This window comes from Fusarium mangiferae, assembly GCF_900044065.1.
Source record: "Fusarium mangiferae strain MRC7560 genome assembly, contig: FMAN_scaffold005, whole genome shotgun sequence".
Classification (NCBI taxonomy): Eukaryota; Fungi; Ascomycota; class Sordariomycetes; order Hypocreales; family Nectriaceae; genus Fusarium; species Fusarium mangiferae.
This window is the reverse complement of record NW_024573925.1, coordinates 1,120,383-1,142,769: the sequence shown is the minus strand read 5'-3', so window position 1 is coordinate 1,142,769 and position 22,387 is coordinate 1,120,383. Positions and strand designations below refer to the sequence as shown.

General features: G+C 47.5%; 10 protein-coding genes across 10 annotated transcripts in view; 6 read left to right on the top strand and 4 right to left on the bottom strand.

Annotated features, from left to right (window-relative positions):
• FMAN_07322 (uncharacterized protein) overlaps nt 1-2,089 on the top strand; it is a gene marked incomplete at both ends in the record, with an annotated part of 2,588 nt that extends 499 nt beyond the window's left edge. The window contains 3 exons of the mRNA XM_041830929.1: nt 1-284; nt 333-517; nt 569-2,089. The exon at nt 1-284 is cut by the window's left edge and continues 159 nt beyond it. Coding sequence (XP_041681544.1) covers nt 1-284; nt 333-517; nt 569-2,089 — 1,990 coding nt within the window. The remainder of the gene's footprint in view (nt 285-332; nt 518-568) is intronic.
• A 294-nt stretch (nt 2,090-2,383) lies between these two features.
• Nucleotides 2,384-2,921, bottom strand: FMAN_07321 (uncharacterized protein; the record flags this gene model as incomplete). Its single annotated transcript, XM_041830928.1, has 2 exons — nt 2,384-2,479; nt 2,529-2,921. 2 exons carry the CDS (start codon nt 2,919-2,921, stop codon nt 2,384-2,386), a joined length of 489 nt encoding a protein of 162 aa, XP_041681543.1.
• A 1,372-nt stretch (nt 2,922-4,293) lies between these two features.
• On the top strand, nt 4,294-4,730 carry FMAN_07320 (uncharacterized protein; the record flags this gene model as incomplete). Its single annotated transcript, XM_041830927.1, has 2 exons — nt 4,294-4,494; nt 4,548-4,730. The coding sequence occupies 2 exons, from the start codon at nt 4,294-4,296 to the stop codon at nt 4,728-4,730; spliced, it is 384 nt and encodes a 127-aa protein (XP_041681542.1).
• Nucleotides 4,731-5,064: 334 nt separating this feature from the next.
• On the top strand, nt 5,065-5,685 carry FMAN_07319 (uncharacterized protein; the record flags this gene model as incomplete). Its single annotated transcript, XM_041830926.1, has 1 exon — nt 5,065-5,685. The coding sequence occupies one exon, from the start codon at nt 5,065-5,067 to the stop codon at nt 5,683-5,685; it is 621 nt and encodes a 206-aa protein (XP_041681541.1).
• Nucleotides 5,686-6,185: 500 nt separating this feature from the next.
• FMAN_07318 (uncharacterized protein) lies at nt 6,186-8,516 on the bottom strand (the record flags this gene model as incomplete). Its single annotated transcript, XM_041830925.1, has 1 exon — nt 6,186-8,516. The coding sequence occupies one exon, from the start codon at nt 8,514-8,516 to the stop codon at nt 6,186-6,188; it is 2,331 nt and encodes a 776-aa protein (XP_041681540.1).
• A 3,029-nt stretch (nt 8,517-11,545) lies between these two features.
• On the top strand, nt 11,546-13,738 carry FMAN_07317 (uncharacterized protein; the record flags this gene model as incomplete). The annotated part of the gene is made up of 2 exons (XM_041830924.1): nt 11,546-12,284; nt 12,345-13,738. 2 exons carry the CDS (start codon nt 11,546-11,548, stop codon nt 13,736-13,738), a joined length of 2,133 nt encoding a protein of 710 aa, XP_041681539.1.
• A 1,485-nt stretch (nt 13,739-15,223) lies between these two features.
• FMAN_07316 (uncharacterized protein) lies at nt 15,224-15,766 on the bottom strand (the record flags this gene model as incomplete). The annotated part of the gene is made up of 1 exon (XM_041830923.1): nt 15,224-15,766. The coding sequence occupies one exon, from the start codon at nt 15,764-15,766 to the stop codon at nt 15,224-15,226; it is 543 nt and encodes a 180-aa protein (XP_041681538.1).
• A 608-nt stretch (nt 15,767-16,374) lies between these two features.
• On the top strand, nt 16,375-17,788 carry FMAN_07315 (uncharacterized protein; the record flags this gene model as incomplete). The annotated part of the gene is made up of 2 exons (XM_041830922.1): nt 16,375-16,816; nt 16,866-17,788. The coding sequence occupies 2 exons, from the start codon at nt 16,375-16,377 to the stop codon at nt 17,786-17,788; spliced, it is 1,365 nt and encodes a 454-aa protein (XP_041681537.1).
• Nucleotides 17,789-19,117: 1,329 nt separating this feature from the next.
• Nucleotides 19,118-19,645, top strand: FMAN_07314 (uncharacterized protein; the record flags this gene model as incomplete). The annotated part of the gene is made up of 2 exons (XM_041830921.1): nt 19,118-19,285; nt 19,331-19,645. The coding sequence occupies 2 exons, from the start codon at nt 19,118-19,120 to the stop codon at nt 19,643-19,645; spliced, it is 483 nt and encodes a 160-aa protein (XP_041681536.1).
• Nucleotides 19,646-20,023: 378 nt separating this feature from the next.
• Nucleotides 20,024-21,115, bottom strand: FMAN_07313 (uncharacterized protein; the record flags this gene model as incomplete). The annotated part of the gene is made up of 3 exons (XM_041830920.1): nt 20,024-20,769; nt 20,817-20,991; nt 21,038-21,115. 3 exons carry the CDS (start codon nt 21,113-21,115, stop codon nt 20,024-20,026), a joined length of 999 nt encoding a protein of 332 aa, XP_041681535.1.
• Nucleotides 21,116-22,387: the final 1,272 nt, after the last annotated feature.

Here is a 22,387-nt window from a genome sequence, read left to right as displayed (position 1 = left end):
ACAAGCCACCCCAAAACAAGCCACCCCAAAACAAGCCACTCCAAGACAAGAAGAGACTCCTGAATGGGAAGAGGCTCTTGAGTTTGAGGACGCTCCTGAGCATGGGGACAACCCCAAATCGAGAGACCATGAAGAGCAAATTCCTTCCGGAGAACAAGAGACTCATGAATCCCAAACAGAGCCAGAATCTTCTCGATCTGGAATCGCCTCGAGAATTCTTGGATATTTAAGACCAACTGGCACCAATGCTGCCGTTGTCAATACACCCTCGCCATTATCCAAAGGTAACAATCTTCTAACAGGAGGTGGTGAATCTCACAACAATGATGTAGTGGATGACGATACTATTTCCCAACATACAACAAATGATACTGATGTTGTTCGCGCTCGACAACACGTCGACCAGCTGAATACAAGAATTACAAATTTTGATGTCAATACTCGGGCAATGACCTGGGAGCAGGCTGAAGAGGAGTTACGTGAGATCGAGGACTGCGTTGACGAGGTTTTGGATGAGGTAAGTAAGTGTAGCGGAGATACTTACGACTCACTCATCAATGCAATGGAGTTGATTGAAGAGTCCATACAAGCTACAAGAATGGAAAGAGAAGCTCGTAATGTGCGGATCAACAGACAGGATAGCGATGACTATCAAGGAAATGATGACCAAGGAAACGATGACCAAGGAGGTGAAATCCAAGGAGGTGACGACCAAGAAGGTGACGATCAAGGAGGTGACGACCAAGGAGGTAACGATCAAGAAGATGACGGCCAAGAAGATGGCAGCCAAGTACATCTAGATTATTGGTCCTTTGATCCTGATGCTTGGGAACTAACTCACCCACCAGACGCCCAGGGTTACATGGACAGACCACCATGCTTAGACCGCGGTATGGACAGAGATCCCATACCAGCAAAGTCTTTTTTCCCCGAGCGATGGTATAAGATTATAGATTGGTCCCGAGACGACGAACGAAGCTGGGCTTTACTCCAAGGGAGGAGTAAGGGAGGCTCTTATGTCTTCAGCCTTCCGGGGCCCTTGGGGGCTAGCAATCGGATCCTTCCATCCCGGACATACACTCTAGTCCAAGCTACATATGCAAATGAGGACAGAGATATACCACAACTCACACCTGGAGAAGCAATCAATCTGAACAACCGAGACATTTTGAGGAACCCACCAGTAGATATTGCCTTTGGTGAAGGAAGACGTCGGAGAAGCGGGGATATACTCCTTATGTGGATGATCAACGGGGTAGAAAGGTGGTTCACAAAGTCGGCTGTGGAGATTGCATGCCAAAAGGATCCCACAGATATGTTGATACGCGACATCAGCGTAAGAGGTGATCGAAGAGCGCGACCCTCTTGGAACTTTCCACGCTTAGAAAACGGCCTACCTAGTATCAAGGACGAGATGATAAAGCGTGAGCGCCAGGATTCGGTGATACGCGAAATTGAGCAGCGATCTACCCCGAGACAAACACCCGTGAGGAACTTGCCACGACCACAAGCACTACCCCTCCGGATACCGGCGCCACGTACACAAAGACCAGAGCCAACGCTTAGACCTGAGAGAGTCCCAGGAGAGCAGCTGAGGTCAAGAAGACAGACCAGGTTCACAGGAACGAGAGGGGTTTCAAGGTCCCCATCGCCAGATCGGCGAAACCTTGTGAGACGTTCGCCCCTTGATGGTCTGCCTGCTACGAGCTCACGTCGCTTTTACTCAGAACCCCAAGAGTTGTCACCCAGAAGAAGGGAGGATACCAGAAGACGCAGGACGGCAGATCCCGAAGAGGCCAGTCACAGATTAAATTGGGATACAGATTTCCGAAGGCCGATAGAACACTACGGTGGACGCCGAAGGAGAGACGACTATGAGGATAGGCAAAGAGGTTTCGACTATGGACCCGATGAATTTGATATGGGGCAGTACTACCATAACGAACGAGCTGAGCGTAGAGGTACAAATTCCAGAGCTAGATACGACGAAGATTACGATGACGAAGTCGAGCCAGTGCGCAGGTATACAACGCGCTCCACCTACCCCCCAGAGCGATTGAGACGCGCAACAGATCGATTTCTTTGGTAGGGCAGTTATTCACACGATCAAGCGCTAGCCCCCTCTGGAGTAGTCCATTGCCTAGGAGCCACCTCAACGTCTTAGAGGCAGTCTCGACATTCAAACTATCAGCAATAGACTACAACACGTCGTTTCTTCACCAAACCCAACATAAGGTGGTGGAATTCTTCGGAGTCACACACGGGCGAAGACCGACGGCACCCTGAAAATAGTTCGGCTTCTTGGTAACGGTATTGTATGGAAGAAATTTGTTTGATATACAGGTTATGTAGGCTTGAATGTGAAAGGTAAAGAGCTGGTCTCTCAATCTGTGTTGACTGTCGGCGGAAGTGAAGGACAATTGTCCTGAATATCATTGTTGCGATGCTTCTTTCTCGGCCGATCCGTGATTAGTTCTTCCTGGTGATATTTAGTATCGTGGGACTCCAAGGTCTATCAGGTAGCATACAATTTCGGCCACGAGTGCGTTGCGGTGATCCACATCCTCACAACTCCTCGCTCGATCCAAGTTTCGTCTAGCTTCTTGTGAATCTTTTATGTGAAAAGTCACCAACGTGTCAGCTTTGTTTTTTAACTCTTCGCTCTGTCTAAACTTGTCGTTGAGCATGTCAAGAATCGCAAGCGCTTCAGTGTGCAACTTTAAGACCTGGTCTTTGAGCTGTATCTGTTCTTCGTCCAAGTTCGACTGATCGATCTCGATGTTACTCTGCACTTCTTGAAGCGTCGATGCCAGAGTTGCCTCGGCCCTCAGGTCTTCATGAGCGCGGTGGGCTAGCCTTGCTTTGAGGCTAGCTTCGTAGTCCAGCAGTAATGCTGACAGCGTTTCGTTTCGACGATCCATGTGTGACAAATAGCAAGTAGTGGAGGACCGGATCGGAAATATAGAGACCAGAAAGCGGGATATACATGATCTCACACATGCTTTTTTCAATTTGGCGAATCTTCGACTCGACTATGGAGAGCCTGCGCAGGCACTTTCTTGTCCAACCGATCTTCTTTCTCCATCCTAGCATGAGAATGGTAACTTTGTTAGGTACTGGGCGCATATCTCTACATCCCAATTGGAGCGTTGCAAAGAGTAATCTGATAGGTAGATCTCAAAACGAAACTTGGTCAGTACCTCGATGGGAACATCGCGATTGGCCACTCAGAACATTCTTTCTCATTGGGCTATTCGCTACCGCCCGCTATTCTGACACCCGGGCCTTGCCATCACTCCGGTTCTGTCAACCATCCCACCATCATAATACTGATTGCTTAATCATGTTTCACGTTCTTGCTCAAATTATGGATGCTTCGTATAAGAAAAGGCATCAAGATATTGTATTTGCTTCAAGATGCAGAATTACCAATTGCCTGCATCACCGTCAAGATGAATTCCGAGAACACAGACACCACTGCAGACTTCAACCAACTCTGCAACCAACTCTTAGAGTGCCAATGCGCATGCTGGGCATGGCAGGGTGCATACGTGGGTGAGGTAGAACGAAGTCAACATCTCTATGTTGAGATACAGCAGCTGCGCGCTCTAGTCAATGCTCAGCAGGAGCGTATCACTTCTGTCACAATGGAAAACCAGCGACTTAACTTACTCATGGGTCACTTGGTAGCTTCCCCTTTGCTCACTCTAGAGATGCGCTAACATATAGGAAGATGCCTCGAGATGTCGGTCCCACCACCACGTACAAGAACACAGATGTAGAGTCGACTACACATGACGTATCTGAAGAGAAAGAAGATTCCCCTAAGAGCGGGGTTGTTCAAAGGCTGGAAACCATTGTCGAACTGTCTAGCAGTTCCTCACCCTCAGACATTCCTAAGTCCGAGCCGGACCAGTCATAGTTTATTACGTGCAGTGCTACTCTTTGAATACATGAAACATCATTTTATTTGTTTTGAGATCGCTTGTGAGAACTCAGCTGTACTGTAGATGGATGGTTTACGTAAACACACTTCAAACTCGGATGCGTATTCCTACACCGCAGGCGTAGATTATAATGGACTATAGACAAAAGCCACAACGCACTTCTAGAACACATGTTCAACACCCTGACCATGTGCCAAAAAGAAAGATAGCACTCTATTTATAGACCGTGAGGGGTTACTTAAAATAGATATAATGAGGTCGTGGATTGCTCATTGAGATATAAAGCCTCTCTGGGGAGACCAGATGAGGCGAACTCCTGATACACTTACAGCTATCAAACACTATCATGGCTCAGAAATCCCCAACAAAGGCCGAGTTCGTAGCCACTCTTGACAAACTTGTCACCAGAATGTTATCTATAGATCGCCAGTCAAAGAATGTGGTGCGGCAGTTGAGCCAGTCTGAGTATATCTGGCACGAGTCTAAAGCAACTGCCCAGAGACTCCGTGCTGAAGCAAGACAGACGCTCAAAGAGGCAGTTGAAATGGTCAGTTCTTGACCTCCCTCCACTTTGGTATCATGAGCTCTAACATAGCCCAGCTGAACTATGCCGATCCTGTACTAGATGAGGAGGACGAAGGGCCTGGAGCACCTTGCACACCTACTAACCCAAACCCATGGAACTCCAAAGCTGCGATAGAGATCGGCATGTCGTTACGAAAGTCGGCTACTGTCCAATCAGTTTCGAACAATGGGATGGTCTCTACCTCTGGTAGTCAGTAGTGTCACTACCCTTTTTGTTTGAGTAGTTTGTCATCCTCTAGTTCCCAACGGCGGCTGTGTTTGCAGAGAGTCAAGCTTACCACAGACTCAAACTATTTCATGGTAACCTCCAGTTCGCAACGCCAAATACCTGGCTCATCATTTTTTGTTCATATTTCATTCGTTAGTACCCTCAAACACTCATTAGCAAATAGATTGAAAGGGGCGTTGGCCCTCTTGTGTGTCATATCACTAAACTTGGCAAGTGATGGCTTGAATCACGCATACCTTCGTAGCCAGGTTATGCCATCCAACAACCTTACCAAATATTTCCGACATAGAATAAACCTGTCACATGTCGACACAGAACAAGTATTTAAAGCAGCAGAGTCCCCTTAACATGTCCGTCTTCTTCTCCCCCTTTCATCTCACTCCCAATCCACCAAGTCCACCAAGTCCCAACATGAGCTCGGCAAACCCTTCATCCCACGAGTCTATCTCATATGGGAGCGATGCCATAGGAGCCCTTATTCCTGAGCTGAAGCGTTTTCACGTCACCATCGAACATGCCGACCAGGGCACCGGAGAGGCGGTGGTTCGAAGGCATTACCGTGGCTATAGATGTTTGCCTGATGGTCAGCGGAACCCGAAGGCCAGAGCGCCTGGTGCTATCGTGAAGACACTCCACCACGACCGATCTGTTCGACGTCCCCCAAAGCCTGCCGCCCGGTCATCGCAAATCAGATATATTGATCTGACTGAGGTTGTCGACACGAAAGTGAAGCTCGATGCAACGATGCAAGATATGTTCCATCACGATCGGTCTGTTAAGCTATATTCGGAGGCTATGGAAGTAGAAGAGGCACGAGTCGACTTTGTTGACCTCACCGAGTTTAAGGACGGCGATGACATGAAAGCATTTCTTGATGCTAATCTAATTCGTTGGACTAACCGGACGGAGATTATTGAAGACTGAGCCCTGTATACTAGTACTAAGCCTTGGAACAAGACCACAAGCTATTGGAAATCGATGCCAGACTTATGTGTTCTGATCAAGTTCATTTCCTGGGAAATGGTTCGAAGCAAATGCAGGGTAGCCAGGCATGTACCTGCTGACTAGGCAGTCAAGCCGACGCTTGTTCGACACTGAGCATCCCACCGTCACATTGTAGGTTGGTGCTACGCAAGAAATACAAGGTCAACGTGCAATTTCCTCGCTCAACACGCCACTTCAAGCTGTCGTTATCCCAGATGTGTAACCCGCTTAGACTCCTAAAGGCGATGGACCTCCTTGTCTATGGCATTCGCCCCGATGGTGTTTTTGAGCGAATTTGTACAGACGTTATCTACACCAAACACGATTAACATTCCACCCCCATGGCAGGTTCGCAGCTCATAAAGCTCCAGGGACAGGAGGTGTGCAAGCGGCGAAATCTTACATACTCTGGCAGCCCATTCGATACATATGCTGAACGGCTAAGTAACTCGACCAGCATGACCATGGCGCCTAGGCTGCTTCAGAGATCGGGGTTCATCAAAAGCGTTGCCGGTGGCTGAGCCACGCAAACGCTTCTTTCTCTTGTGAGACAGCCCATCTACTCGCTTGTGCCGCATGGCTGGCAGTATAATCGCTAGGTTGAAATCGATGAGCATGATATGTCCCTGCTCATAGTTTCGGACAAGATTTTGCTGCCTAAGATCGTCATGGATGACACCACATGTACGAAGCAACTCCTGGAATCGTGGCAGTTCTGGCGAGAAGTCATCGCCAGGTGTGAGCGCATCTCCCGCCCATGACATGAGCAACATGTGAACAACATCAGCAGCAGCCAATGGATACGGCATATCCAGGTCAATACTCCCCAAACAAACGGGGACAACGTGGCCTTGTAGTGGTTCTAGGCGCGTATAGACCTCCGCTTCATGTCGTAGTCTCTTCGTAGCTGCAGCAAAGGTTCCTTTCCCAACGAATGTGTATCCATAATGATTTAGGGATAACTTGAAGAGCGCTCCTGTCTCTCCGTATTTACCGTCGCGATCCAGAGGTTTGACAGAACGCAGACGATGGACGGGCCGGTGCAGTTCCTCTCGTATAAGCTCCCTGAGGCGAACTGTATCGATGGGATGTGACATGTTTCTAGAGGCACGGCAATGCAGTGCCACATTCGGGCATTTCTCATCTAGATGCCCATGTCTTTTGAGACCCAGCATACACTCTTGTGTACAATAGGGGCGAGTCTCGACCTCCAATTCCTCACTGCTTCTAGTCTCATCACTTCCCGATGGAACGTCCTTCCGTTTCTTAGATCCGGGATGCGTCACTCTCAGCGACGGTTGCAGACCGTCAGTTCGTCTACGGGGGCCACCGGTTATGTCATCATCGCTGGTGTCATTGGTGCTCGGCTCCAGCGTGGGCTTACACGATGCTCTTGTTGTTCGCCGTAGCTCTACCGTAAGCTCTTGTGTAGCCGTGGTTGATCCAGGATAGGAGGAAGCAGAGCACGTTGACTGAGGCGATTCTTCCTCTGTTGTTCCGCCACGCATCTCAGCGTATGGCTGTGGCCACTCCCTCAACTGCGAGAAAGCTCTCTCTTTCCATAGATCAGGCTTGCCAGAGTCTCGGCAGGTCTGTAGACAGAACGCTGCCAGCTGAGCGACGGCAGTGTGAAATAGATCTATCGACCCGTCCGAGCTTTTAGCGTCGTCCTCCGGTTGGGATACGTGGTAGTATAGGACTTTGGGATCGTCTCCAATATGTAGAAAGACTAGTGATTTTCCAGCGGTCAGGTATCCAAAACTACAGCCAAGGCGGATCATGTAGTGAAACGTTTGAGCCAGGGCTTTGGCGACTGTCTCTTCTATCTGCTCTTGCAGACGCGTCTCTCCATCGTTGCTGACTTTGCCGCTAGAGAGTCTCAGGACGACCCGAGTAAATAAGTCCTCTGTTCGCATGGCTTTCTGAAAACTTTCGACAGGTATTTTGTGTGCTGCTTTGTACTCGCCGGGGAATGCCGTACACTGTTGCCCCGAGAATCTAGTGCGGATGGCCCATTTATCTGGCCCTCTTTTCCTCACGACTTTGCGGTGGAGCGCCATCCTCTTTTTCGACCCGGGCGGCCCCTGCACAGCCTCGAAGAATATCTCATCTCCATCGTTCCTGTCACTATCGCGATCAGTCTCGTCAGGCTCCAACAGACTGAGCGGCTGATTCTCGAACGAGATTACTTTACAGTCAAAATCCCGTCCGTTCGGGTGATCTTGGGATCGTGGACCGAATGCGGCAATAATGTTTTCCACAGGATCTTCGACAGCCAGATGCTCAAAAGTTCTGAGATCCTCCTCACTAGCGACCGGCCTTTTGTGGGAAGCTTCCGCTATGGCACAAACAGCTATTTTAGAGGGCAGAAGGAAGCCTGATGTAGTTTTTGTAATTATGTCGTGGCACAGTCTCTGTGCATCAAGAAATCCGTTCCAAGGACGTAGCGTCAATGGGTAATGCTTGCCTGTTACATCGGTTGTCCCGCCGCCGGATGATTTCGACTTGTCTTGCACTTTAAGCGGTGTGAAAAGTATCTCGTGGCAAAGTAGTAAATACTCGTCGTACGAGGTATTACGTTGGTCGCGTTTGAGGTTCTCCTCGCGTTCTCTTGATGCCTTTTCTTGCTCTCTCGCTTCTTTTTCTCGTTCTCTTGCTGCGTTCTCTTGCTCTCTTGCTAGTCGGGCTTGCTCATTAGCTAATTGTTCTCTTTTTTGCATCGCATCCAGCTCTCGCTGGAGTCTATGGATTTTGTCATCGCGGTCGGTCATCGTGCTCTGGTTTTTGTCCGTGGGAGGGTGCTTAAAGGGAGTTCACGTTGTCGTGTGTAGGCTTCTTGTTGATATGCACAACTATGACACTAACACTGTTATATGAATATTAGGAGGCTAAAAAGAGCTGGTTATCTTATCGTAGCTTCCTTGTCGATGAGCATCTGAAAATATGCGATAATCCGATTGATATGAATCTATGCGTAGATTGCGGGGTCACAACGGTCGTAAAATTGGGTGAAACAGAACAACAACAACAGCGGCACGGGGGTCGTCAAGATCAGGATGTCAGACTGACTGAAAATCTATCTCAAGGGAGTATGTATATGAGCCTGTTCTCTGCTTCGCAAGCAAGTGAAGTTGTGACTGGAGCTTAGCAGCCTTGTTTCATAAGGACGACTCGACTCTTGGACCAACATCGGCGCGATCCTCACCTGGAGCTATGTCACATCAAGCCTGCCACCGCAGGATGCTTCGTTTATGGCGTTGAGTCTGGAGACCGTTGTTATTGTTCCTGGTATATTGCAAGGGACCATATAAATTCACACAATCAACATCCTGAAATCTGTGGAAAATAGAGTTATTCTATAACTCTAAGCTGCATCGATTAATGCTACGAGGTGGAAACTAACAAGTTGTTTTAGTGCATCGGTCGAATCCATGGAACAAAAGCCGTACTTCATCTCCTTAGTGCAGCACTATGGCCCTTTGAGTCGTATCTTGAACGCAATAAGTTATTCATTCCATGTCCTTTGTGTCTCACGACGAAACAAGCCAATCATACCGTTTCCGCCCAAAACTAGCCGAGCCACGGAAGCTTCTCCCAAATCTAAGGGTAGGTGCAACGACAAGCGTCGATATTCACCATATCGCTCAGAGTAAACCTCACTTGTACACTTTTCTTTGCACCTCACGGGGTTTGAGTAGTTTGAGTCTTAGATTGCTGGTCGGTAAGTGATACGTGTTGAATAGCCGTTCTAATTGTTCAAGATCACTCAAGTAAGCCTATTAACCAGCGTGATAAACGAGAGTACATGGCGTCCCCCACAAAGGCACACTCTCCACCCATTCCTGGACCCTGGCCGGATCACCTCGGATTTCGATGTCGCTAGGCTTTTTTGACTTGTGTACCTCCTCGATTCCATGCTCGTGTGGACGTTGACCTCCGCTTCCTGCCCCGAAAACACTCTCAAGAATTTCCCAAGGACTTGGGCTATCTGAAGCAATTATAGTGGTTGATTCATCGCTTACGAGACTGCTGCCATTTATTGTGGGATCGGGCGATGAGGCGTGAAGGATGTCAGACATTGGTGGGCATAGAAAACAGCACAGAGGAGGGCTTACCAGCGCCTAAAGTGTCACAAGTCGAGATCATGTTGAAAAGGGCAAGATTCAGATGAGACTGAAGGGATTATTACAGTCAAAATTTGCTGATGATAGCTCCTAATATACCCTCCGTCCTCTTCACAGCATATCCTCACCGCCAGAGCCTCCTTCACAATCAGGCTCTGCAGCCACATCACCTTCCTTCAAGGGCCGCAGAACCTGGACCTGCAGACTACAGTTACTTTGACCATACCGGAGCCTGGTCCCCTTTCTTCTTACCGCCAGCCATCAAGAAAGCATCCTAGCTATGTAGGATGTATACTCTAACCCTGTCACGTCAATCCTACTGCATACAGGTGTTGACCTGGTGAATGTAAACCATCTGTAATTAAAGACTTGCCACCTCCAGCTACCAGGGAATCTACGTCTACAACTTGGTCAATCTGAAGGGAAATATGCGATCATTGTCTTTGGATGAGGGTGGTGACATGAGGATGGTTAATAAAAGACAGCGCTTCATAAGATACTGCTAGTCTGCCAGAAATAACTTAATGGACCTTTGAATCCTCCAAACCTGTGATCTTGCAGCGAACGACCCAACGGTGAGTGCTCATCGATAATGTCAAGATCTCCCAGGACTGGCCTTGGCTCAGTGGGATCTCTTTAATCTGCTCAATGGAAAGACAGAATACGCGAACCGTATCCGCAATCCGATGACAACCCTCCAGAGCAAGGAATTCTTTCACATCGACTTTGTTTCCTACAAAAATTGGTTCTTAGTTTTTTAGATACGGTCTTTTAGGATAATCGTAACGAGACTCACTCTGCTTGATATCAACACAGCGGGCCGCTTTTTCACTCAAGATGCAATATGGAATCATCCTTCTTGATAAGTAGGAAATTTACTTCGGTGTTATGGAGGATCAAGGATGCGTAAAACAAATATGAAGTGTCGACACGTAGAATGACTGTTCTAGCTTTATATACTCATCCTCATCCTCTGGATGCCCAAGAGCACGCACAGGATACCTCGACACATGGAGTGCGGGTCTGGCGCTGCACCTCCACCGTCCAACTTATGCGGCGTGGATTGGACATGGGTTGCAATGACCTTTGCTGTTGATGCGCTGCTTTCACGACGAGAAAGACGGAACTCAGTGGTAGGGGGCTGATGCACCTCACAAACTTTACATCCCCTGTTTGCTATCACATTCGAACTTGAGTCGAAACCTCTATATCCATGTTTACTCAAACAGACTTATTGCTTATGAGCCGTGAGCATGCCCACGTTGGCGTTTAAAGTGGTTGGCACACTGTTACGAAATCCATGTTGCAACTAACGGGGTGCCTCGAAGTTGCCAGGAGATCCGCTGCAGGGTCAGTTTGCCATGCCCCAAACTCTATCAGGAGCAGGGAGGGTGTGGCAATAAGCTACGCACGGGCATCGACTGCCCAGGGGCGTGTAAGTCACTCCAATATTAGCGTGGTTCTCTCGAGCTTCACCCAAAATGCTTGTTACTTCTTGCCATCAGTTCCGAGGACGAATTGAGCAAGGGATGCTGTTGGTCAGGCTCTGACTGATGACCTTGACTTGCCTGTCACAAAAATCGACCATCCCCTCCTCTGATATTTCCTCTAGTCTTCTCAATGCTGTATTACACCCTTACTCACCTCAACATCATTCTTTCTACCTACAGATCAACATGACCTTCTTTTCCAACAATACCCTTAGTCTGGAGCAGACTATCACCATCAACTACGTTTCCGCTCACTGCATGTGCCACAAAAGGCCACTCAAGTGGTACGAGGAACAGCTTGCCCTCAAAGGGCACATTGGTCTGAGTGACTACCTACGCTCCGAGCTGCCAGCCGACGAAAAAGTACGGCTAAAACACAATGACATCGGGACTCTTGCGAACGACCTGATCTCCTACGTCGGTCGATGTGGAGCTCAGGGGAAGCCGTTCAGGGTCTTGACCTACCACGACGTGATTGAGCCTGATCATACCAACGAGCTCAGCTACTTTATCTGGGCCAAAGATTTGGGCCTCGACATTGATACTGAGTCTTGGTCTCCTCACAAAGCCTGGAAGCTTGCGCCGGTCCAGCTGGGTTACCTCGCTGCTCAGACATGTACCATGATATCTCGGAGCAACACCCCCTGGACAACCTGGCTTGCACAGCTTGTTACGGACCTGAACAAGAGCCTCCACAATCCTGGCGCTCCCACCTCGCCGCCTCGTACGTGTTTACCACTTCAAACTAGCTTGTCGCTTGATACTGCCGTTGATCCCGAACGTGGACCTGTACCCTTCAGAAGCGGTGGTGAAACAGATGATGATGTGAGCTCAGACAAGATACAGCATCCTTCACCGGAACCTCAGAAAAGAGATTGTGTCAAGCTTCGTGTTAAGCGCAAGTTTGATATGGTTCGTATGGGTGGTACGATTGTCGAGGTCCCCATTAGATCTCACACYRATGGYGGCCAAGCTGATGGCATAGTCATGGATGATGGTGGACATGGAGGCAAGCTTGCATTTCTGGTTTGCCTCTACAAGCGGCTTCACACAGAAGTGAAGCTTCCCGTTCTAATTGATCTGAGCGAAATGCAATCCCTTCTTGAACTCCTTCTGTTCCTTTGTCAAGCGATTTTCGAGAAGCTTGGACAAGCCAAAATTCTACCAAACGATCCTATTATACTCAATGTATACATTACAGAGATGATCGAACTCTATAATAATGCTCACGAACCGCTTAAAACCGTGGACCATGTGCCAGAGTCCCCAAAAGAACCTCGAGAAGTTTTGGCATGTCTGCACCATCTGTTTCCAGGCGACCTTGATTGTATCAATCTGCAGAGCATAACCTACAAACAGTTTGCTATCGTTGTTGGCTTCTACCTTGGTCAAACGGACCGGATTCCCAGACATAAAGCTGGCTTATGGTATCTGACCGGAATAGCGACAGATATAGCGAACGCAGTTTACCCCCGAAGAGTATCTGTACTACTCGACGAATCTCACTTGTGCCCGACGGGTACCTTCTACCATTCTGACTCTGGAGATTCAGAAACAGAGGAAGAAGGTGAGGGCATGCGCCAACTAGAGGGAGAAATTACCAACCTGGACCTTTCGTCGAAAGATGCCTCCAATAGGCCAAGCAAGGACTATTACACCAGTTCCCAACCTGATACACCTTTTGCTAGTGTTGATACACTACAGTACATTGCAGGTCACCCTCAAATATATCACAAAATCCTCATTCTATATGTTGCCCTCCACGGAGGCTCATCTCAGGCTCCATACGACTTTACGGCCTTGTACGAAGCCTTTATGCAAAACGGACTGTTCAACTTTCTGAAACTCCTCCGCAGACGCCTAGCTGGAACCTTTCGGCCGTACAGAGCCTGCCGACATGACCTCTTAGCAGACTTTGAGGACTTACGGCTGAGAGTCAAGACTCGAAATGGTCACAACTTTACGAGACTTCATATTAGTCACCAACTTGAGCGCGGTTTGGACGACAAAACAGTTCTCCTGCTATTAGGTCAGGCTGCGAGGATACCTGTTCCTGAATGTTCGCGTGACACTCTGGCCAAGATTGCACTTCTGACAGGAATGCTCCTCGCAGAAAGTGGTCGCTACATACTAGACGACTCTTCAGTTACGAGCACTGGCTACAAAGTTGCTCTATATTACTTGCTGTTTCAAGAATGTCCGCATGCTACCTCACTTCAGTCTTCTGGGTCTAGATCACCATCCGCTACTGCCACGACTAGCGCTATGCCTGATGAAACATTGATTGGCAGCACGGACGATCAAAGCTCTCGTGGCGACCGAAGTGAGTTCGACTTTGTTGATGCGGATGAAGGATACGAGGCAGAACTTGTATTTTGAGCCCAAGTTTGACAATACGCAAAGGTCCGTGGGGCTCTACGATGGATAGACTCTCTTTCGATACCATCGTGTTTTTCAAGGTAGCGAAGGTAGAGCCTACCGTTTTTTTAGTTCGATCAAAGTTATCTTAGTGTTTATTTATTGGAATCCAAGTTGCTTAAGAAAACCCAGTTCTCAATCCATTATTCAGCCCGGTAGCCTGTGTAGAGCGAATGTCTCTTATCGTGTATTCCCACAACCCGGCTTCTCTCACCTGGAAACCAGACGGAAGCCTCAGGTGACATATAATTATCTCTCACAAGCTCATAACCACTCCTTCTTTGTAGCTGTTGTCTAGAGTGCGGCACCATCCACATTGTCACATCTTCGGGATACCATTGGCAGTACCCGAACACCTTATAAGCTGCAATATCAACCTGACAAATGTATTTATCATTGAGAATAGCGGAAAAACCCGCGTCCTTGAGTCAACCAACGGCGAAACTCTGCCATCAGTATGTCTAGATTACGTGGATGCCCCCAGTGATGATCATCCTCAGTTTATCCAAGACTGTTCTGGTCATGATGCAAATGTCATTGCAAGGCGGGGACAGCGTGGCCGTTTTCGTGACAATATAATGTATGGAAACCAAAAACCCGAGTGGAGAAGGGATCTCTGGTTCATACCTATAGCTAGCCTAAACCCATCGTGTACCCGCTGCCGATTGAGGTTCGCATCCAAACACACCGACCCATCCAATGCATACAGATGCAAGGATCTGACGTGACTTGCCGCGAGGCACAGCGGAGACTCTGACCGTAATTTCACAGCGCTGCTGTCCACCAGTGTCCGGGATTCTAGCGCTTAACCATACTTGACGGAACAGATGAGGATGAAAGTGCAAATCCTTGAGCGTACCATCTCCAGGCCTGGTGAGGAGCTTCCAAAGAAACTTCCCAAGCCCGTTTGCGTATATCGAGACTCCTCTCGAGACAATCACTAATGTGATAAACAAGCACTAAGAGAGTTGGTGCTCTTCAGGCATCGTGCGAGTGGCGCCTCTAGTTCCAGGCCGATCGTTCCTTGAAGCCAAGGCCCTGCCACTCAAAACTAGACGCCGAGAGGCCAAAAATTCATTGCACCTCATCTCAAGGGAAAACCTGGCCCTGTATGAATGAACAAGACGATCTCGCTTATCGGGCATGAAAACCGAATACGCGTCCCATAACGGCTCAAGATATTCCTCTTAGGAGGAAACGATCGCTACGTTGACGATTCTCCCGTCACGGAGATTAGCTTTACGGCCGAGATAACGTGCAAGCCAAGTCCTTGGGTCCTTCTCTCCCACCACGGCTTGCTGATCGGATGGACGCAAACTGCCCTCTACTTTATGGATCACATACTGAGTTTAAGGGGAGTAGCAAAGTATAAGAGGAACAGGCTGTTATGCTTAGTACAACCATAGTGTTACAGGCAAATAGGGATAGAATTATAAAATAGACATGTCAGACATCTGCCTCCGCTGGTACTCCTTTCAATTCCTCACTTCCACGCGAATTCCTCATTCGATTCCGCTCGTTGTAAATGATTGCCAGTAAGTGGTTAAAGGGATCGAGTTCATGCTCTTCAGAACTAGATGTTGTGTTCACCACTATGTTTGGCTTTTTGGTTTTATTCCAGTTTGATTTGTTAGGCCTCGTGTTAAGGAATATGTTGGCGTGGACTCGATCATCATCAGGGGATGGGTTGTATATGGTCTCAAAAAAGTTTCCGTTTTTGTCGATGCTACGGCCCTCGCAGTGGCCTTTCTGTCTGATCCAACCATGGATTACGTGCTCTTGTCCAGTGACACCAATGCCAGGGTGGAAGTCATCCGCTTCCATGTGGATGGGTGCCTCGTCCATGCGGATAGGTGCCTCGTCCAACTCTGAGGTTCTTTTACCACGAACCTTGTGAATATAGGCCGTGAGGATAATGCCAAAAGTAGCAATTAAGGCGGTTGGCACGCATATCGCTATGGCAATGGTAACACCCTTTGAGAATGGCATTTTCAACTCGGCCTAGGTCTTGGAATCGTATGCACCGCGGCCCTGATGAGAGCTACACATGAAGTAAGGTAGCTAGAAGACAGGCTTGAACTGTTAAAGTGATGTTGCTTGGCGAACCAGTGTTGAGTGAGGCCTACCAGTAGTTGCCTTACCGGGCTGCACGTCCCTTTTAAGTAGTTCCTTCATGGTAGTGGAGGATGCGTTTGCTCTTCATAACACGAACCCTTGCCTCATAATCCTGCAGTGATAACAGACATGGATCGTTGACTTGAACCTAAACTTTCCGCTGATACTGCACCAAAAAATATGCTGCCCAGGCGACGCCAATAAACTTGAAAGTACCACAAGTCGCTCCTGGCCGTATGTTCGGCCTACACCAATCCACAAACACGCCCCCTCCTGGTAACTCTCCCTAGTAGTGGCCCCTGGAGATCCACACACAGCTCTATTAGCATCAGCCTGCTAGTCTGTATTCGATGCGATAAACTTCCAAATTGGTCCTAGCACCCTCGGCTAGACAATGTCCGCAGTCCCGTATGACACGGCTTCACGCACGTTGCTTTTGGCATGAACCTGACTCTCTCATTGTCAATACAATTGTCGCTTTGATGCATCCTCAAGTGCCAGACGCTCATCATTCCTCTAGCCAAGGTAGTCTTCGTGTCGTGCTCCAGGATCCCGCACGACCAATCACAAGGCGAGAGCGCCTTCCCTGCTCAGTACCGCAGACCGAGGAACAATGGCAAAGTTGTAGGTCGGCGCATGGCTTGGACACTCTGGAGAACATTCTCAACAAGATAGCAAGGTTTGAGCAGTTGGATCGTCACGAGCTAGACCCTTGGGAGAAGTTGGTCATTATTGCAGCAACGATAGTTGATTTGTCTATTGGACATGACGAGGACGCGTTGGAGCTCGGAAGAGTCTACGCCTACCGTCTCGGTTATAGCACACGCCGCAGAGATAGGGCTGCAGTGCTCGGCTTCATCCAACTACTCGACCGTCTCTATGCCGGCCTGGAACACCGTGCTTTCGAGCTGCTGGTGATTTGGAGTTGGTGTTCACTCCGTTTCTTAGATTTACGGAATTAATCATCTCCTAGACGTTCCTCCGTCAAGTCTCCGTCTGTGGACTTCCAACAGTTTTGAAGAAACATTTTCTGAGTTCTCAGGAACTATTCTCGAGCCCAAGAAAGAGATACAGGCTTCCGTTCCATTCTATATTCCTTTTTTAGTGAAGCTCTTGCGACCCCAGTACACCCTGAATCAAATTCAGAAGACTCTCAAGACTAAAGCCCTGACCTCATACGATTGGGACACATTCCAAAGGACATGTAGAGATCGGCAGTACGTGTCTTGTCTCCTCAGCACTCTAGGTGACTTCCGCACGCCACATTGCCAAACTGAAACGACCACGTCACAGCCATCACAAGAGTTGTTAGCGCCCAACCACAAGGACGAGTCTGACTCGAGCAGCGCCGTGCATCTCGATAAGTTGTACCGTGGTATTCTCTATGTTTCGATCACTGGCTATACCACATTTGATATCTCACATGAACTCCGGCGACAAGCTTCACGAGCCGAAAAGGAGCAAAGCGTCTGCAATCGAATAGAGAAAAATGGCACTCGTATTAAGCAGTATAGCTGGTCCGACGAATATCATCTGCCTGTGGCTAACCAAGCCATTGATGACTTGGTAAGTGTGCTGGTCTACATGAGGAGAAACATGCTAAGTAAAAAGGCGCAAGCAGGCATCTTATGTCGAGAAGATGTCTTCAGGCAGAAAGTTTATGTCCAACATCGTGGCGAGCTCAAAGTCAAGATGTCAAAATTGCAGGTTATTATACCTACTACATCACCAAAAGAGCCCCTGTTTGTATCACTAAGCAGCTCTGAGCTTAGCAGTTCACAGTTTAGACACAGGATTGCTTGGAGGGTCAACCGTGGGCTTTTACTTGAACAAGGCACAGTTTTATCGACAACCGAAAGTGTTTTCTTCATCTCAATGGCGACGTCTTTAGATTAACCTCTGATAGCTTCCTGAAAACAGATCTCTATAGCCCAAATGAACTTTTCTCATGGCCTCACTTTTGCTCTGTATATATCATCGGCGGTTATCAGGTCCTCGAAAGCGACGGGTTCGACATCCTCTGCAGACCCGGAGGGCTCATCAGCCTCGGTAGGTTTGACAGGCTCAATGGGCTTTGTTGGTTGGCCCCCTTATGTTGAAGAGTTAAAACTTGATGAAGTACTGAAGGCGATGAATCTTACCTTCCTCTGGCTTTCCAGAGTTGTCCTTGTTACTGGTATCTGCAGGCATAGTTGCAATTCGGCTGTAAAGTTTTGAGTGTTTCTCAGGGTTGACAGAAGTATACCATTCAGGAGTTGGCTATTTATATTGGTTCTTACAGGTAGTTGAGAACAAAGTCTGCATTCTCTCAGCCACCAACACCATGGGCCGCATTACAGGCCTCGAAGGCTAGTTTCACCTGCATTCACCGACAATAATGAATAACCAATTCAGACCTGCGGGAAGCTTCAACCATGCACTTGAAAAAGTAGCCAAGGGTGTTCCGAGGTGAGGTGTTAGTCTATAGAGCTTTGCACATGAATATAGTTGTAAGGAAGTAACTTCAGGCCTCAAATGGTTCTCAAATGGTTGAAGATACCAGTGTTGCTCCTTGGCATAATCTAGTCTAGCATTTGCTAACAGTTTGTTGACATTAGGTCAATGCTAACCCACTTGTACTAAGCTTCAATATCTACTATACTTTGATATTTAGAACTTGTTTGATGATTTGACTTATACAGCAGGCTGCTAGCACATTGGTGTATTGGCATCTGTGTATGCGCTCAAATTGCTACACAACAGAAGTTCATCTTCGAACTCCCATCTCGTGAATATTGTAGTTGTATAACACGCCTGCATCCGATGGTTGATCTTATGTGTGTGTTAGACTCTCAAAATAAGTCGTATCAATTATTTACGCAGTTCTGCTTTAACTAAGACGTAAACATTTGGACAAAAAGATTTTTAGATACGTGCAACGTTGTAACTTCTGTGATATTGAATCGCTATCTTGTACAGCACGCCTCTAACAAAACTCTATGTAGCCGACTCCGGATAGAAGCGGCCCCACTCTGTCCATAAGTTGGAAGCAGTCCCACTCTGTCTGTGAGATGGAAATAGCTCCACTTTGTCTGTAAAATGGAAGCAGCTCGGCTTCGCCATTTTCCCGGTAGCATCATAACTCGTCTTGCATAAGCGCTTAAGCGGCACTCTTTGATACAGAACTTTGACCCCTCCTTATTTCGTCATCTTACATCATGCTACCCGCAACAGAACTTCGGAACAATGGACATCTTAGTCGAAGATGCGCTGGTATCGATACGAAATAATGGAAACTATGTTTGCCATCAAAGCGAGGTAGGGAGAAGGCTTGTTCAGTTCTATGAAGCTGGCCTACCCATCTTGACGCCATATGGTTTTGAGTTTCTCGCGCAGAACAGCTTAGATAACCGCGTTAGTTCACATATGACTTCCACGATCATCGCTAAATGATGTCAGGAACTTCGCACCATCGCTGAACAAATACTCGGCCAGCCTTACTGGACATTTAACAAGGGCTACAGAAACATTCTTCCTCGTGGTTATACTTTCTCTTTCCATTCGGGACCTACGTTACGGTCGCTTGTTTTCCAACTATGCAGCCCAGGCTCAACTGTTGTCCTTCGCGAAAGATCGCATTTACATACGTTTGAAGAGGAAGATATCGACAAGAAGGTGTCGAAAGAATGGGGTTTGATCGCAGTGCATGATTCGTGTTTAGAGAATCTAGATATGCCAGAGCGACAGATTACACTCGAAGAGGGCGGATTGTAAGTTACTATTCCTAATTCAATTTATTTTATTTTTATTTTTTACAATATCTTAACACGTAATAGCATCATCACAGACAGCCGGCAGCGGTTTACTGTTGCAGAAGGGTTTATTATATGCGTTGGATATGTGTCTGAAGAGACCTCTCGGCACATAACAAAGATCCCATTCACTCACTCTAAGGCATTTGTTGAGACGGTTGAACGGTTGGAACAACGAGGATATAAAATCAACTATAGATGGGTATAGGGCAAAGTTATAGTTTCGTGAGAGACGTTAATCTCGAACAATATGGATAGCCCGGTTGACATGGGACGTAAGTAATGCTGTATTGCATGTCTCGTTCTTATCAATCGTACACGAAGTGTCGCGGTAGGACCATTATATCAACTCTGCCGCTGCTGGAAGTATACATGAATTACTCAGGTTACTTTGCCCCATTTCATTATTATGGTGATTCAGTTGAAACGAGTGCAAGGCAGATAATGATGGAAACGTTGCAGCAAAACCGTAAGGCTGGTCAGGAAGACGAGGTGCCTGGAGGTCCAGATGAGAAACAGGCAATGTCGAAAACGTGCCAACTCCATCGCAAGGTCGATCATAAAGACCAGGTGCTTGGAAGTCCGATATATGCGAGACAGGTGGTGGTGGAAATGTGCCAAGCACGCCAGTCTGGACTGGAGTCAAAGCAAGAACATATTCGTCAATCAGTCGATTGTTTCGCTCCGCACCCGGCGAGACCCGTTCGCCCGCACGCTCTTGTAGAGGTGTAGAGGAACTAGGAATCGTTATGATATCGTTCGCATAGTCCACTTCGTCGTCCGAGTCGACTGGTTCCCGGGCAATGTCCAGTTCAGCTTCGAAGCCTACGTCTCGAGTTCCTTTCCTATTTGAAGGGTTTCGTTTTCTCTTCGTTATCCGCCTCTTTTTGACTGGCCTGGCCAAAAGAGGTAAGGCCTCCGTCAGGGCTTGTGAAGAATATTGACTTAGTTTGCTCCTGGTTGAGCTCTCGTTTTGCGCAATCTTAGTGTTCGGGCGTTGATCGCAATCCTTGTGATGGTTGAGTGCGTGGGAGACACGGTTTGCAACCTTCCGGCAAAATCCACATCTCACCTTGCACGGGACATCTGCATAATCTTAAGTCATGGCTATTTAGCGGATTCGTCACGCTTACGTGTCCTCCAATGCTGTTCCAAGGCTTTATAAGAGGGAGACTCGAAATTGCAACCGTCATTTGGACAAGTATGAATTCCGATAGAGTGCGAAAGACAGCGTAAGACGTCTAACAACCCCGGGGGCATATCATTGTTCAACAAGATACATCGTCGAAGCGCATCTGTTAAGGCGAGCTGTGGGTTTGTCAACAGCGAGTCTCTGATGATTCAACTGACCTACTTTGTGTTCAATGATATGTGCATGAAGATCTCTATTTGTACGGAATACTTCAGCACAGGTATGGCATATATGGTCCATATTGTCGGCTGCACCACGTCAGGGTAAGATTTTGTGTTCCTTTGTTTTATGCTGAGGTTAAGTTTTAGAACTAGTCTAGCAACCGGGCCAGGTAGGTAGCCTGTTGAAACCCCCCCCCCCCCCCCGATGTTTATCCGCGACAGAACGAAAGCGGGAATCGCTTAGACAGCCAATTCCCCTGAAACATTACGGGTCGACAACAAGATGTTCATGTCAATTATTTGGTCGACGGCATAACGTCATTTTAGTCTGAGGGTAAGTATTACAGGTAAGCTCGTCAGAATTAAGAGGCACTTCAGCCTAATAAAATAGATATCTTGACTTACCGTGATCCTAACCAACAGGTATGACCTGCACAAGTGCGTGCATCACTTATACTACATGCCTCAAAAGAAAAGACTAAACTTTCTAAAATACGCCATAAAGGCTCAAAATCAGAGGAAAGAGTATTTTTTCTCTTTTAGTTATTCAACTCAAAAAATTTTATTTTAGTATTTCTCCAGCGTCCTTTAAATTTTGTTTTGGTTATAAAAGTGATAATATTTTTTGAAACAACAAAGCAAATTAAAAAATTCATTGATGGTTTTATGAAAGGTTTTTTGCTCACAAGTTTTAATATTCCAATGCCAAGGTTTAATGAGAATTTATTTGATGATAAACTCCTAAGGAATAGATTTTGGTGCACGCACATGTGGATTACGTGAACTTTTTTTTTTTTTTTTGCCCCTTCTATGACCTCACGGAAATGTAGAGGGGTGGGTAAGCCACCAAGGGGTTAGAAATAGTGGCGTCACTTACTGGCAAGGCCGCTGCTGCCCGACGTTATTTATCCTCCTACATCACCTCCAGACGTGCCATCGTGAAGTGATTTTTAAGAACAAGGACAGCATCAACCAAAGCAGCCAACGAAGGATAATAGAAAGAAGTAAAGCGGAAAAAGGTGGAAATACTTCACAGAATGAAAACATTGGATATTGACTGACACGACTTCAGGACGACTCGCTTTACTCGTACGATGGCAGAGCCTTGTAAGCTGTGCGGAGGCAAGCCAGAAGGTCATCGATGTGGTTTTTGCGGAGCGCAACCAGTGGTAACTTCGGCCCCTCCCACATAGTTTTTGTGGTATCTTAACCGGTTGTGATTGTGCATCACCGATTCTGGCGCTGCTACTTTCAAGACCAAGTGGAAAACAAGAGCTGCCTCGGAGATGAGGGTCTGTAGGAAAGTTGATATGTATTCCGTGGAGTCTCCTACAGGGTATTCCAGCAGATA